The 17,319-nt window shown below is 48.9% G+C and overlaps 1 protein-coding gene across 4 annotated transcripts in view; it reads left to right on the forward strand.

Annotated features, from left to right (window-relative positions):
- The window catches only part of SIPA1L1 (signal induced proliferation associated 1 like 1), an 847,070-nt gene that overhangs the window by 631,398 nt on the left and 198,353 nt on the right, over positions 1–17,319 (forward strand). For all 4 annotated transcript variants that reach the window (XM_086937055.1, XM_086937054.1, XM_086937056.1 and 1 more), the window contains one exon: positions 5,936–6,051. In XM_086937055.1, the coding sequence (XP_086793181.1) occupies positions 5,936–6,051 (116 nt within the window). The remainder of the gene's footprint in view (positions 1–5,935; positions 6,052–17,319) is intronic.

Genomic DNA, 17,319 nt, shown 5'->3' on the forward strand with positions numbered 1-17,319 from the left:
GGAGAATCTAGTGTGGTTAAGACCAGGACTCTGCACGCTCTGCTTTGGTGGAACAACAACAAATTGCAGGTGGCCCTCACAAGTGTGACTTGTGGTGTGGGATGCTCACCTTCTCGAGATGACTGTCCATAGTACCTGTCACCCCATCACAACACCAATGGACACCCCGTTATGTCCCTCGTGGATCCCTTACCTTTCTGGTCGAGAGGTAGAAAAAGGTGAATGCGAGCCGGAATCTACCTCTGTAACACCGGACTTTCCCTTCCTCTCGCTGCCCGGGGACACTGACCAGGAAGCAACCGCACCGTCAAGAGGCAGGACGGAACAGGTTTACCCATACAAAGGAGGGTGTCAATCACCGGACGGGACTAAAACCAACGACGGACTACCAGAGTCATCGACATCTGGAAGCAGTAGAGACCTTGAGACACGAGGAACTGCTGTCGGGAGGAACGCCGTCGAAGAGTTCCAGCCGGAACACAACTGAAATGAAGAGAAGCCAGAAGACTGGTCCGAAGACTGGTGGACTCGGAAGGAGGTACACGAGCTGCCGTAACTCAGGAGAGTTGCGGCAGGAGGTGGTACGTAACCCGGGAAGGGGGCATATAAAAGGGGAAGGGGTGGCTAAGTGGATTTGCTGTAAATATCTTCTGCATCCCTCACGTCCTGCTGGGCATGCTTTAGTGCCTGCCTTAAACCTCACAACTACCTAAAGAGTCTGCCTTGAACCTGTGCATGGTAAAACCTTGTATACTAGACTACATTCGTTCCGGGCAATTTGTCGAGAACCCCCTATAGTGCATCTTTCCCAGCACGCCCTTTTCTTTAGTAGTTTGTCGTTCTCCCTTTGTTTTCCCTCACTACGTTTCCCTAGCCCTCCTGAGGTGTAGTAGAAGCTCAGGGCATACCGCTGAGCACAGACATTAACCACTGTCCCTGTTCTTTCTTATCTTTTGGAACCAAACCCTGGAACTCCACCCATCAAGCCACCCAAGAACGAACCCTTCCAGAGTGTACGCAAGACTTTATTGTGCTACACCAACTGAAGAATCACTACTCGTACTCACTCATTCTGCTCTTTGTGTTAATCCATACTTAAAAGAAATAAAACCACTATTAATCCCCTACGGCATCCTCGCATCTGTTTCCGACCATCCCTCCGACAGTACCTGTAATGGTCTGTACCAGAGGCACCACATAAATGGTCTGGAAGTGCTAGCAATCAGACTAAGCCTCAAAGCATTTTTCCATCTCATTTGGGGGAGGACTGTCCTAACAAAGACAGATGGCATAAGAGCCATGTGCAAAATCCAGAAGTAGGGGCACCACTCACCCCAGCTTTCTGCAGTAGCTCAGGAAATGTGGGCATCTCGCAACAACATTCACCTACTAGCAGATACCTTTGCAGGGAATGGAAAACGACTTTGTGGACCTTCTCCGCAGGATGCACCTACAAGTTAGCGAGTGAGAACCAGGGTCAAACTGGCTTTTACTGCAATCAGTTAGTGCCAGATGGGCAGGTCTGGCATGTCATTGAGTGGGCTTTTTTTCTTCTTCTTCAGTTTTGAGCACTTTTTTACTGTCTGCTAGGACATCTTTTCACATTAAAACAAACATTGCCTGTGACAAGCTCAAATCTGTGAATTCTCCTATACCTTGCAAAACACTTATAGAGATTCTTTACAAGTCGAAGAGCCCCATTTTGCAAACATACACACTTTTTAGCTATCTAATTCACTAATGGGGCCACCTATTTGTGCTCTGCCTAATTTCTGTCCCAGTCCAACCCTGGTGAGAACCGAAGTCCTTCACAAGTACTTTCAGCTCGGGGACCCTCATCTCCATCTTTTTTGCTGGCTCACAGCTACCCCTTCGGAGGCAGAATCAGATATTTCCTTCCCATGGTGGCATGCTATCACTTCAGACAAGTGGGTCCTCCAAATTGTCCTTTGGGAATATGCCCTCCCATTTCTTTCTGCCTCACAGCACTTTCCACAACCATCAGGGCAGTTCACGGAGGACAACCAGTCTATCTTGCAGCAGGGAGTGCATGCCCTTACAACCAAAGAGGCCATAGTGAGGGTTCTGGCCTCAGAATTATCAACTGGGTGTTACTCCTGTTACTTCCTTGTGCCAAAGAAGGCTAGAGGGCTTTGTCCAATTTTAAATCTTCGGTTAAGAAAATCACCCGTCGAGACAACAAGTTTATCCGATATACACATCAGTTTGTATTTTAGAGAAGAGGTCAAATGGGGGAACTCAAGTGCAGCCACTCTTGTCAAAGGTTCCTGGGAGTCCTTTGCGGAACCGGAAGTGTGGTGAAAATCAAGTTGCGGGATCGGCGCTGCAACTGATCACAGCATTGTGTCAACAAACTCCTCCGAATAGAACGGACCACTCGCTTCTTGAGGACAGCGGCCATACATTTGTGTGAATTCAGTCGCGGGACCGGCGCTGCTACTAACAGCACCGAGCCATACATACATATTTAGAACGAAGCGGGAGGGCCAGAATGCCGCATGAACTAGTGAGTACCCTCTTCCGGTGAATAACCTTTGTGGCCAGCAGCGACACTCTGACAAGAGTGGCTGCACTTGAGTTCCCCCATTTGACCTCTTCTCTAAAATACAAACTGATGTGTATATTGGATAAACTTGTTGTCTCGACGGGTGATTTTCTTAACCCTAGACAGCTCTTGAAATCTCAGAGCTTTTTGTCCTGATGTAAACTCCGCGAATGGAGGGAGTTCGAAACGCGTAGACAATATATGCCATCTAAACAAAGGAGCAATTTATGAAGACTTTCTTTTTTTTAAAAAAGTTTTTCATTGATAAGAATTTATTGTATATGGCTTACTGTGAATATTTCCATTCCAGGTTGTGTGTGTAAGTATGATGATATGAATGGCTGTGAATGGGTGAGGGTATGATTGTTTCCAAATTGAAATTGTGTTTTTGATATTTTTGATATTGTTGCTATTGTAAAGATTTTGTGAATATTGTGTAAATATATACATGTTTAAGAGGTCTTGTAATGTATAATGAATTGGTGAAACAATAACCAACAATCCTTGTTTGAAAAATTTAATAATAAAACAAAAGATTCATTCAGACATTGGGGTGTTAATTGACCATAGTGCCATAAACCTTATGGTCTGACAATTCGAAAGGAATAATGTTGACAGTACTGGCATTCTGTTGTTCATTAGTATTTCGTGGCTCAGCCTTGCTGTTGGGGGCCCAGACCCAGTGGTGGTTTTTTGACCGTGACATAAAGGCACCACAGAGGGCACTTTGCACCGCAACCCTGGTCTTGCAGACAACACCTTTCGACAAATCAACTGAGCCACTTCTTGCACCGTGACCTGTGGGCACCGCTGTCCGCACCGCCTTGCTTCACACTGCCACCCTGGTATCAGAGACGCTGCTGCCTGCACTGTGACCTGTGGACGCAGCTCGTGGAGAACACAGAGCACCATCCTGCGTCACACCGCAGCCCTTATCTCACCGATGCTCCAAGTGGATATTAAAGCAGCTGCCTGCACCGTGGTTTGGGGGCACCATCCGTAAGTTACACGACACACCGCCCTGTCCCACACCGCAGCCTTGGCCTGCTAGTGTCATCGACTCCAGTTCGTCAGCCGACGACATCGATTGAGCAACAACAACGATGTTACCTGGACCCTGACCTACTCGCCACGAGCACTGCCCCACTTTGGACCTGAGCCCTAGTCTCACTGACGCCGCTGGACGCAGTCACCGAGCCGCTGCCTGTACCACCACCTGAGGGCAACGCACGCCGCACCGCTGCACTTCACACCGCAGCCTGACACCCGCCGGCGCTCCCGACTTCAGCCGCACTGAGTTTGACCTACAGCACGTGCGACTTCAAGGGCCCGACGATCCCTGCACCGACCTCCGGTGCGGACGCTTGCCGGAGTTGGCTCTTCAGAACTCATCGTGAGGTCCCCGACACCCTGCATTTCAAAAGGTACTGTTCTGTGGGTCTTACCCGACTCCGTAGCTGGCCTGCAACGCCACAATCAGCCAGAACTGTTGGATTGGTTGGTTCACAACGCCGTGATAGCCTCGAACAAAGCTATTGACTTGTAGGAACTGTTTTAAAGTCCATTTTTACTTTGAGTATTTCAAATTACCGTCAGATTTTTATCGTATTGGTCTTATTTTACACAGATAAATATTGGCTATTTTTCTACACTGGTGTGGTGTCTTTTTGTAGTGTTTTCACTTTTCCTGCTGATTATGTGCTAATGCTCTACACACTGCCTGATTGCTCATGCCAAGCTACCAAGGTGGTGAGCAGGAGTAATTTTAGAAGTGTAACTCCCTTATCCTGACTAGGAAGAAGGGTCCCTACTTGGACAGGGTAACAACCTGCCAACTAGAGACCCCCATATCGAACAGTTACGCTAGGGGATTGCTCAAGGTTACTCAGAGGCATAGAAACCTCAAGGCCAACAACAGACAAAACCACAGAAAACAGTGCACAAGCCAAGGGGCGTTCATGAGCAGCCATTTTAGATACCAAACTGGATGGACATTTTAGGAGTAATTCTCGAGCTTTATTCAGCCAATGTTTAGGAAAAAACGCACAACCAGATACGAGGAGTGTCTGAGAGGGTGGGTGGAACACAGATTGGGACTCGGCTAATGGCAATTTAAAAAACAATGTCACTGAAAAATACACAATCTGAGTTATGGTTCTGCCTCAAACGTTAAAAAAAAAATCACCAGTTGATAAGTTACCAACACACAATAACGTGTGCCAACCACCCATCTCAAATCTCTGTTCTGCAAAAAACATACCAAAAAATTATCAAGAGAACGAGGTGGTGGATGGCACAATTAGGGCATTTGTTGAGTGCGTTGATAGCTAAAACTGGCCAATTTCAGATGTTTTACGCATTTGATCCAGAAGAATTAGTCATTGAATATAAAATGAAATCACTGGTCTACCTGTTAGTGGTTCATAGCCTAAAACAAAATTGCACCACCGGGAAGGTTAGGGTGTTCTGCCTAGTACTTACAGGAAGTACATCATAATAGACAACCATAGTAGAGCAGTTCTTATAGCACAATTGAAAGTTACATCACGCTTTTTAGAAGTGGGACGTTTAAGTGCCCAGCTACAAGCCTTCAATTTAAAAACAACTCCTTCTATGGGTTGTTCCTTTGCCCACCATAGATTTTTCCAAATCTTCTTCGTTTGACTTGTGGCAGTCTGATTTTCCTTTTGTGGTCCATAGAGAACTTATGTAATGTTTGGTACTAGATACAATATTATTTTAAAGTTTCAGGGTTGTATCTGAGCTAATTGGTGAGAAACATAAAAAAAATGGGTTAAATAACTTAGAATTGTAGACCAAGAATTGGATACAGCTTACCAAGTTCCTTTAAAATACTTGACAGAGCAACAGCCAGGTGTGAATTACTTCATGCCACTACCAATTTGGACTAGATATTAGTCTCTCAGGGGCTTAGAAAATGTGCTACTCACCCACAAGGTCTCAAGGCGCTGGGAAATGGTGGGGGGGTAGGATCATTAAAGAAGCTGGTAGGATGTATCAGATCTGGGTGGCGGGTAGGAGAAATAACTTTCTCCGGTTCTAGTCTTGTGGATCCTGGGGACGGAGGCAGGGGCGAGCTGGGCGTAACAGAGTTGTTTGGAGGGCACGTGGAATCCTTGGCGGTGGTTCAGGTATGCTGGTTCTTCGTCGTGGAGAGCTTTGATCATTCTCACTACCCTTGTACAAGCCATACAGCCCCTTTGTGGTAAATATTCCATTGCCAGTTTTTTGGTTTCATTCCAAATTGTGGTCATTGTCAGTTTACATTTTATAATCCTTTTAACTATTTAATTTATTAAGCCTTTAGTGCCATTCCACGTGCTCACATACATTTGTTTTGTATTTCAGAACCAACTTGCCATCTCCCAGCAGTTTCCAAGGTTCTGCCATCCTTCAGAGAGAGCCCAACTGGCCGGCTGATGAGGCAAGACCCCGTCCACCTCTCTCCTCATAAACAGGGGCAGGTAAAGAAATTTAAATCTGTTCTTTTTTTCAAAAAAATTTTGAAAACCTTTATTGACAATTATAATACAGTAGCAAGCCTACAACCACTAGGGCGGGCCGTCGCCAACACAGACAAATGCATAGTATAGTTTCAGCCGGCAACCCGGGGGTCCGGCGGCGATTAAGCTTACATGTCATAGCAATATACCTTAAGACACAGGATAAATCAAGGTTTTACTTTTCTTGTTTTATAAAAATGTAAACAAACAAAAAAGAGAAATTATATTAAATAGCGAGGCAAAGCAGGAATTATATACATGAGTGTCCTTCCCGGGAGGGGGTGAACCGCATCCAAAGATTCTTATGTAATCAGTAGATAGAGATGTAAGCGGAAGGGGGGGGGGGGGGGGGGGGGTGGGAGGGGGAAAGAGAGCGAGCAATCATGGTATCAATTAAGCTCAATACTGTAGAATGAACATCAGGCTAAGTGGACTGCAGCACCTCCGGTGGATTCACAAAAGGGGGAGTACAGATCTCTCCGCGGTACAGATTCCACTGGTTCCATATTCGCCCCCACTTACCCTGTGCGACATATACAGTTTTTTCTCGAAACATGCACCAGTCCATGTTCTCTGTCCAGGCTGAGAGCCTGGGTGCCCTCGAGGACCCCCATAACTGTGCAATATCCCTTTTGGCCACCATATTCCCTAAAGTGACCCATTGTGTCTGAGCCACGTTATAATCGTTAGGCTCCCACACATTCAACAGACACCTCCGGGCCTCAGGCAACATCGAAACTCCCGTGACTTCCTTCATGACATCATGCACACGGTTCCAGAAGGACACGACCTCGGGGCATTCCCATAAAATATGGAGGAAGGTACCCATCATTCCACACCCACGCTTACACAACCCATCCACAGAGTAACCCGTACGTAACAATCGGGGGCCTATTACATAAACACGGTGTAAGATCTTTAATTGCACCAGTCTAAGACGTGCCGGGATAGCGACCTCCTTAGGAGAGGATATCGCAGCCTGCCAATCTTCATCATCTAGCTCCAGTCCATCGCCGGTCCAAGCCTCTCGCAGTTGTAGAAGATCCGTCCGGTCATTTATGAGTTTTTTATATATTAGAGAGATAGTACTATCCGGGACGTGGCCGTCAACCACTCTATCTTCGAGGGGGGAAGCCTAGGGCAAGCCCGTCTGCGCCCGTCCGCGCCTGGACGGGCCCAGGGACCAGGCAGAATGGTGAAATCATCAGATACTCCTCCTCAGAGTTACACTCTCTGCAAGATCCCGCTCCTCAACCACTCGACCCGTCCACGCACGCTCGCCTAAAGGCTAGTAGCATCCTCGCTCCTCATCACTCACAAGACCCGACTCACACTCTCCCCCTAAATTAAAAAAATCTCATTCCCCCTATACCCAATCTCAGGACTCTTCGCTGCCTCTACCTCAACACCAGATCCCTGGTCAAACACCAACTTGACATATTCCTGCTTTTGAAAACGGAGAGCCCCGACATACTCTTTGTCACTGAGACATGGCTCACCACAGACTCCCTGCCAGATATACTCTCGGCCTTGCCATCAGACTATTACATCTTGTCTGCAAACAGAAAACCAGGTAAAACTGGGGGAGGCGTGGCCGCTATTATTCATAAAGACCACACTTTTTCCCCCTTACCCCCTCTAGACCTACCAGACTCGGATAACCTAGTTATCAAATCTGACACCGAGACAGGCACTATGGTGCTAGTATTGCTATACCGTCCTCCCACATCCATGCCTTCATTCCCTGCCTCCTTGTCTGAACAAATAGCAGGCCTAGTCGTCGACCACGACAAAGTTATGGTCTTAGGAGATTTCAACTACTGGTATAATAACGCTGATGCTGGACCTCACGCCACAGAACTGTTTGAACTCCTCTCCAACTTAAACCTCCACCAACATGTCGCGACCCCCACCCATGAAAAGGGACATACCCTAGACCATATTTGGTCTCACAACATCTCCACCTCCTGTCCCACGGCCTCACCATGCATATGGTCCGACCACCACTTACTGCAATTCTCTATCACCACTCAGGGTTATCAAAAAAACCATGCTCCCCCTGGAGGCTCAGTCAGGAAATGGACAGCTTTAAACCTCCAAGATTTTCTCTCCTCTCTGTCCAACTCCATCCCCACCCAGCTACCAGATATCAATCTGATGGACAAAACGCATTCCGAGTGGCTCCTCTCCGCATGTAATGAACATGCCCCCCTGACCAAGTTCTCTCGCGCCCGCCGCATGGACGCCCACAAATGGTTCTCTGCTGAATTAAAAGAACAGAAACTAGAACTCCGCCAACTCGAACGGAAGTGGAGACATAGCTACCTAGCCTCGGACAGAGCACTGTATAAGACAGCTCGCAAAAATACAAGGACTCAATCTTAGTGGCGAAATCTACCTTCTTTTCAGAAAAAATTTCCAACGCCAAAAACAAATCACGGGAAATCTTCAGAGTCGTCAACGACCTCTGCAATGACACCAGAACTGCCCCCTCCCAACCTGCATCTCAAACGCTGTGTAACCAACTCAACAACTTCTTCAAGGAGAAGATCGACAACATAAAAAACAGCATCCAAACCAATCACCCTGCAGACAAGTCAGACATCTGCAGAAATCCCAACACCCTACAAGACTTCCCCCCCCATTGACCCACCCAAACTATTGGAAGTTATGAACCGAGTAAAATCGGGCTCACCCAACGATTCCTGCCCTCCGCACATCCTGAAAGAGGTCTACACCATACTCCCTCAGAGTATACTCCCCATCCTGAACACCTCCCTATCACAAGGTACGGTACCCGACTCCTTTAAAAACGCCACCCTGGTCCCTCTCATAAAAAAACCAGGTGCCGACCCCTCCAACCTCGCTAACTATCGCCCATCTCCCTCCTCCCCTACTGCGCAAAACTACTGGAAGCTTATGTAACCAGCCATTTATCCAACTTCATCGAGATATCTGACTATTTCGAACCCAACCAAGCTGGATTCCGCCAGGCACATTCCACCGAGGCGGTGATCCTTGCCGTGCAGAACACCCTAAGGACCAATGCCGATAACGGAATCCACCAGGCCCTCGTACTACTCGACCTATCGGCCGCGTTCGACACGGTGGACCACACCATTCTATTACACCGTGTCGAACAAGCTGGCCTCAGTGGCACGGCCCTCTCTTGGGTTAAATCCTTTCTGACGGACAGATATCAGGCGGTAAAGCTGGAGAACTTCACAGCCCCCACTCTACCAACCACTTGCGGTGTCCCACAGGGCTCCTCACTGTCCCCCCTACTTTTTAATCTTTATCTTAAACCCCTCCTGCACTCCTTGAAAAACAGAAAAGTAATCATTTTTAACTACGCTGACGATTTGCAGCTGATATTCCCCCTCAACTCCCCGGATTCCGTCGAGGAATTCCAAAAGACCATGCTGCATATCCAGAGCTGGATGGATCGGAACCACCTTAAGCTAAACCCAGGAAAGACTGAGTCAGTACTCCCCTGTGACATCGCACTCAGCTGGGGACCCCACTTCTGGCCACCTTCCATGGGCACTCCCCCTTCACCATCCCAGACAGCGAAAAGCCTTGGGGTCACTCTTAGCGCCGATCTCTCTCTGAAAACCCAGATCGGAACAGTGATCTCCTCCTGCTTCTTTCAACTGAGAAAAATTAAAAAAATCGCTCATCTGTTGTCTCACTCCGCCCTCATCCAGGCAGTACTCGCGCTAGTCCTCTCGCGATTAGATTTCTCTAACTCGACCTACCTCGGCCTCCCCCTCACCATCTCTAAACGCCTGCAGATTGTGCAAAATCAAGCGGCCAGATTAATCTTCAGGAGCAACCGCAGGCAGTCAGCCAAACCTCTGTTAGCCTCCCTCCACTGGCTCCCCATCACCCATCGGATCATCTTTAAGACAGGCTGCATAATTTTCAAGGCTCTTCACGTAAAAAGCCCTAGATTCATCAACCAACTTATTATCAAACATATCCCGACCCGTGAGCTTCGGTCCGCCCACCTATCCCTTCTCAAGGTGCCGACCTTTAAAAAGAAAAGACTCGGCGGATCCAGCTTCGCACACCTCGCCCCAAAGACTTGGAACTCTCTGCCCTTGTCCATCAGGAGCTGCTCCAAGCTGATTGAGTTCAGACGTGCATTAAAGACCTGGCTATTTCAACAAGCGTACTGCTAGAACTCTACATCCTCCGAATCCTCTTCTCTGTTTCTCTAGCGCCATGAAACCCCTGGGTGTCCGCGCGCTTAACAAATTCCGCATAGACATAGACATAGACATAGACATAGACATAGACATAAACATAGAAGACTCCGGGATGAGGGTGCCGGCCGGGAAGACTGAGCCAATCGCATGTCGGATCTGTAGGTACCGGAAGTACTCCCTGTCGTTAAGCGCATATTCAGTTTTTAATTCATTGAAGGTTTTTATCCTGTCCTTGACCCAGAGATCCCCTACCTTACTGATACCGATGAGATCCCACTTCTCGAAACCCTTGGTAGTCCATAAATTGCCTAGTTTCTCAGTGACATAGAGCGATGCCGCTCGGGTCACAACGTCCGACCAGCCCATAGCTGCATTCGCACTATACCAAATCCGCACCGCAACTCCGGTGGGTCCCGTTAACGTCCTACCCGGCTGCTTGGAATATAGCCCCCTGTTGTAGTCTCCTCCTGGGAGCAGCCATTTATCCATAGCGAAGGCTGGGTTGGACTCAGGGCCGTACATAGCGTGATTAACTGCGCTCAGTTGGGAGGCCCAATAATAACGTCTGATGTCAGGCAACGCAATGCCCCCGTCATACCAAGGCAGTGTTAACTTAGCCAAGGCAATACGGGGTCGTCCGCCCCACAGTAGCTTCCTCTGAAGGCATTCGATCTCGCGGAAATAGCTGGTGGGCACAAGGTCAAGTGTATTTTGGAGTGCGTATAAAAATCTGGGCAGGGACATCATTTTGAATAGGGCCGCCCTTCCAACCAGAGACAACGGCAATCTACACCAAGCTTTCACGTCGGATTTCAACCGGACAAGTGGAGGTAGCAAATTACGCTGATACCGAATCACGGGGTCAAGCGAAATGTGTATCCCCCAAGTACTTGAAGCCGGTGTGCAAGATCTGGATCGGGCAGTTACGCGGCACGAGAGGTATCTCACCAGTAAGTGAGTAGACACAGGACTTATTCCAATTGATCACCAGACCAGAGTTTTTACCAAAGGAGCTAAGGACATCAAACAGTACTCTCAGCGATTTCTGAGGAGAAGTAAGGTACAGGAGAATATCGTCCGCATATAGCGATATGCGGTCTTCAAAGTCGGGGGTCCATCTGATACCTTTGAGCGATGGTTCCCACCGTAACCATGCGGCCACGGGTTCCAAGGCGAGCGCGAACAGTAACGGAGATAGGGGGCATCCTTGCCGCGTACCTCTCCCGAGAGTGAAAGGCTCCGAGACCCTACCATTAACAACCACCTGAGCCAGCGGCCTCTCATAGAGAAGTTTGACCCAACTGATGAACACTGGGCCAAAACCGAACTTCGCACCGGCCGCCCATAGATATGGCCATTCCACAGTATCAAAGGCCATAGTGGCATCTAGAGAGACCAAAATGGCCGGCTCACGCAAAGTCCCCGCCCTCGCAAGAACGCCGTGAAGGTGACGTAAATTCAACGCAGTGTTGCGGGTTGGAATAAATCCGGACTGATCTAGGTGTATCAGGTCTCCAATCACTTTAATTAATCGATTTGCCAATAATTTCGCCAGAATCTTAGGTTCGGCATTCAAAAGTGATATAGGTCTGTAAGAGGTACACAAGTCTTGGGGTTTCCCTTCTTTATGAATTACAACAATGGAAGCCAATCTCTGATCTCGGGGAAGCGAACCCTTCTCACTCGACTCCAGAAACATTGCGCGAAGATACTGCGCCATTTTGTCGGGACACAACTTGTACAACTCGATGGGTATACCATTTGGGCCTGTGGCTTTTCCCGAGCGAATGGGGCGAATAGCGAGCGCTATTTCATCGGTGGAAAATGCCGCCTCCATAAGCTCTCTATCAGAATCAGACAAGCTAGGCAGTGCGATATCTCTGAGCAGAAGATGCGAGTCCTCCTCAGGCCTGTCAGAGACTGGCGCATACAACGTTTGGAAGTGACATGCAAACCCTTCCACTATCTCCAGCGGATCAACCACACGCACACCATCCGCTCTTTCAACAACTGGCACCACTCGACTCAATCTTTCCTTCTTATCCAGCCATGCAATCAATTTCCTAGCTTTATCACCCACATCATACAGGCGGCCTTGTTGCTCGCGACACATGGCCTTAGCAGCGTCTGTCACCAAGGCTCTATAGTCAGACTGCTTTAGATTCAAGACATGCACCTTGTCCTGCGTGACCCCGGACTCCAGGTCTGCCTCTAGGGCAGTGATTTCAGATTCCAGTCTCACAACCTCCTCATTAGTACGTCTCTTAGTACAGGCAATCTGCGACAGTGTCTGTCCCCGAATAAGTTTTGAAAGCCTCCCACAACGATATAGACGAGGACACAGATCCCACATTTTCAGCAAAGTAATTGTCAATAGCCTTGACCACACTCGCCCGGTTTTCAGGGTTACGGAGATGCCAAGGATTGATCGGGGCGACCCGACCCCCGGCTCCCAGTTGGATATCAATAAGAAGCCATAGTGGGGAGTGATCCGAGATGCCTCTGGGCAAATGTCGCTTCCGTGTGCACCCGAATGGAAGGTGTATTGGGCTTGTCCGGGGTGTAACATTCGCCAACAATCAACCAGACCCAGTGTATCCAGAAAGCCGCCAAGGCAGGATTGCGATCACGTAAGATCTCTGGGAGGGTTACGATCTTCCCTACCGTAGACAACAGAGTTGAAGTCTCCTCCCACAACCAAAATCCCCTCGGGGAGCTCCAACACCAGTTTCCCCAAGTCAGCAAAGGTTGTGGTTTGTAAACCCGGAGGAACGTACACTGAGAGTATGGAGATCTTCTTCCCCTCCCACCTACCAACAATGGCAGCATACCGTCCCCTATCATCCAGAACCGTATCATCAACCTCCAAGGGGAGGGAGTGTCTAACAAGAACACCAGTCCCTCTCGATCCAGAGGTGACACCTGATTGATTGATTGATTGTGCAATCAACCGGTAACCCCTCCGGTTCATAGCGTGACATGTGTTCCCCACCAAGTGTGTTTCCTCTAATAGTACCACATCAGGGGAATGGCGTTTCAAGTATTGCAATACTATCCCCCACTTTATCCTGTCTCCCAAGCCATTGACATTCCAACTTAAGACTCTCAACCCCCTACCCCCATCCCATGAATACTGGCGGAATCCCCCAAACGCTAAGAAGGACACAAAAGTCGAAGTGTACAACGATACGTAGCCTCTATAACAACACAAAAAGAAAAGAGAAACCCCCCTCCTCCCCCAGAAAACCCCAAACATGCATCCCCCTTCCCTGCACCCCTGCGGTAATTCAAAAAAACCACCCCAACTTGCAGTGTGCCTGTCGCCCTGCCCCAAAAACTAATCTACAAGAAGAAAGAGGAACACCCCAAGAGGAGGAAGAGTCACAATCCCCCCGCCGCCTCAGGGTTTATAGTCATGAGTCTCATTGACCCAAAATTAAAACGAACCACCGCTGCACGGTATGTGAGCTGCACACGCCGGTCTCCTTACTCCTCCTGTTCCGTCTGGCTGCCTTCCGCACCTCCAGGTTGCTCCGTCCGGTCCCGATGTGTTGACAAAGTGTCTAGCAAGTCACTAACCACCTCAGGCCGATCAAAAAAGAGTACGCGTTCATTGTGTTCAATCCGCAGCCGGGCAGGGAAGAGCATTGCGTACTTCAGGCCCAAGTCTCTTAGTCTACGTTTCATCCCGGTAAATCCCATTCTCTGTTTCTGTACCGATTGGGTGAAGTCTGGGTAGAAACTGATAGACGCGTTCTCAAATTTCGTGGTGTCGCTAGTCCTCGAGGGCTGCAAGAAAGCATCCCTGTCCCTGAAATTAAAGATTCTAGCAATTATGGGCCGTTGTGGGGCGACTGGTTTGTGTCTTCCGCCCGGAACTCTATGGGCACGCTCCACCGTAAAGAAATTGCTGAGGCCCTTAGGAGCAAGATGATTTACGATCAAATCTTCCACCAGGAGATCAGTCGATTGTTCAGCAGACGTCTCCAGAACTCCGATAATTCGCACATTGTTGCGCCTCGCGCGGCTTTCAAATTTCTCGAGCCGGCGGGCAAACTGTTCACTCTATGCTCTTAAGTTCCGGACTTTAGTCTGGAGATCGGACACGTCGGTTGTAAGACTGGCAGTTTTAATGTCCAACGACTTGACCCTCTCGTTAGTTTTAGCCAAGTCTGTCCTGATCAAACTGACATCAACAGCCACTTTGTCGATCTTGGAGGCCAATGTTTCATACTGCTTGCCCATGGATGATTTCATGCTCGCAATGGCGCCCATGATGTCTCGCAGAGTCAACTCTTCCGTTTCTGGGGAGCCACCCCCATGGTTCTCCGGAGTTTTACCAGTCCCACTGGGGGAACCCTTGGGGCGCGTATATCGATCCATGTTGTTGGATTGAGTGGCACCACTTCGAGACGTGTTCTTGATTGTCCGTTTATCGCTTTCAGGCTTGCCCGCCATGTTGAGATGTGTGCCCCAAAGGGGCTTTTGGGACCTGGTGCGAATGGCTCCTCACGGATAAAACTGCGAAAAATCAAAATGCAGGGCGCCCTACAGGAGCAGCCGATCAAGTTGTATCATGGATCGGCAGGAACAGCGGGCAGCCGTCTTTTAGTGGACGAGAGCAGGAAAAACGAAACCGAAAGTAGACCAGGGGCAGCAGTCTTCTCCCAACAGCCGTTGTTGTTAAACTGCCCCCTGGGTATTCCGGATGCTCGAGTCCCAGGCTGTCTCCCGGTGCAGGCCTTCAGGTGTCAGGACGGAGTATTTCTGGTTCCCGGCATCCAAATCAATTTTTGAAAAGTACAATTAGTTCAGCAGGGTTATATCCACAATAACCCGTCGTCCAAATCAGAATCCGTGACAGGATAGATGTAGGAGGCGCCGAGGGTCTCGGGAGCTCTCGGCGCATCTTGGATGCGCGCTAAGCTTCTCCTCTAAATCTGTTCTTAATTCTTTCCTGTGATCAATGCTCATGTTCATTTGATGTAATCCAGTCTTCAGCAGTGACTGCACTCAACTGTTTGCTCCTTAATGACTAAGGTTGCTTTCCCAAACTAAGCTCCTTTTGATGTTTTCCTATTTGTATATTAAAATCAATTTTGAATGAGGTATGCATATATTTTGTATGGTTTTTATTTTCTCCGAGTGTAATATTTATTTTTTTGTGGGGTAGAAAGTCATGTTTGCCCCAGTATTGGAACTTTCATAGATTCCCATGCTTTGTATCATTCCCCGTCGTCGGAATGGGAGCCTCGGTAAATAGTAAAAAACTATAGTAGTAAGCACAAAGTGAAAAATAGGCCTAGGCCTCATCTCATTTTGTAGCTTATCCACCTCTTTTTGTAAAAGAGACCAAATTTCTGCAGCAGCCAATCAGAGCAGCCTCACCCCATAGAACCTTCCTGAGAGAAGCTCAGAGCCTCAGATTTTCTACCGCACGTTGTGCAAGGGAGTCCCCATTGAGCTCTGCTCAGTTTTCTTCAGTTTTTTCTTCAACTACTTGGATTTTTTCTCAGCATGTCGGAGAGGAAAGCCCTTTTTAGAGCCTGTGCCACCTGCTCTAAAAAGAGGTTGTTTGTCGAGGACAAACATGAGGATTGTATCTACTGTTTGTATCCGGACCATAAACCAACAGGCTGTCCGATTTGCAGATCCTTCTCAGCCAAGACCTTGAGGGACAGGGAAGGACGTCTCCTCACATGGCTTCAGAAGATGAAGGACCGGAAAGACATTATCTCTTCGGACAGTGAGGGCTCCTCGTCTATGGTGTCGTCCAGAAGGTCTCTAAAAAGGGGTAGGTCCCCCCTTTCTGCTTCAGACGAGTCCCGTCACAAGGCCTTACCAGGGACCTCTGACAGGTCCGACAGGCCGGCTGCCCAAAAATCTCCTCACCGAGGTGAAAAGGAGAGGCAGGGTAAGCCTGAGGAACAACTGGCCTCAAAAAAGGTGAGAAAGGCTTCTACAGTCTCTTCACCTTCCTCAGAGAAAGATCGTGGGGTCAAAAAGCCTTCAACCCCGGCTCAAGAGGTCGCTTCAGACAAGAAGCAGAAACCGTCGACGACTAAGCTCCCAGGTACGTCGTCTACGAGTGTTAAAAAGGACAGCTCTACCAAAGTTGCCTCGTCGACGGGCTCGTCGACGACGGCTGCGTCGACGCCTACACCGTCGACTGTTTTCAAGGCTCCGGAATCCTGCTCGTCATCGACGAGGGTGACCACCTCCACGTCGACGACAATGTCTGCAAAGCTGCCGTCGACGGCGGTGTCGTCGACGAGAACGACTTCGACGACGACGATGTCGACGACGCCGGTTGCTATGTTGATGACGACGAGCTCGTCGACGGTCCCGTCGACGATACCTCCATCGTCGACGATGAGCTTCACCTCGTAGACGACGCTATCCTCGACGACGAAGACAGTATCTATGTCTACACTTCCACTGTCGCAGACCCAGAAGACCTTCCCGTCGACGACGGCCTCGTCGACGACGGCCTCGTCGACGATGGAAATGTCGGATAAACATGTTTTTTCGCGGAAAAGAAAACAGATCACGCCAGAGATGACGTCTCCTCGCCAGGTTCAGAAGTTACCACCAACCCTTCTCTTGGAAGATGACTCTGAGGAAGAGACTTTCAGTGAATTTGGGCAGGCCTATAGCCCTTCTGACCTTCAGGTTAAGGTGCAGGAATTTAGCTCTGAAGAGGAGCAGATGGAACGACAGCACTATGCTCCAGAGCATTATTATGAGGAGGAACGCACTGCTACCAGGCACGTGCCTCCACAACAACCTATGCGTCAGTTACCTGAGGGTATGGTGGCAATACCATCCACTTTAGTGGCGGATTTACAACTTATGTTGCGGGACTACAAGCAACGTTTCCCGGCGCCTTCGGAAGCCCAACAAGTGCGCCCCCCGACACCTCCACCTCAGACATTACGTCCTGTGGCAGACCATTCTTTGCCCCCAAGAGAGCGTGCCACTGCGCTGGAAGTGCGCCCTCAAGAGGTAGTACAGGTGC

This window comes from Lissotriton vulgaris, chromosome 9 (assembly GCF_964263255.1).
Source record: "Lissotriton vulgaris chromosome 9, aLisVul1.2, whole genome shotgun sequence".
Lineage (NCBI taxonomy): Eukaryota > Metazoa > Chordata > Amphibia > Caudata > Salamandridae > Lissotriton > Lissotriton vulgaris.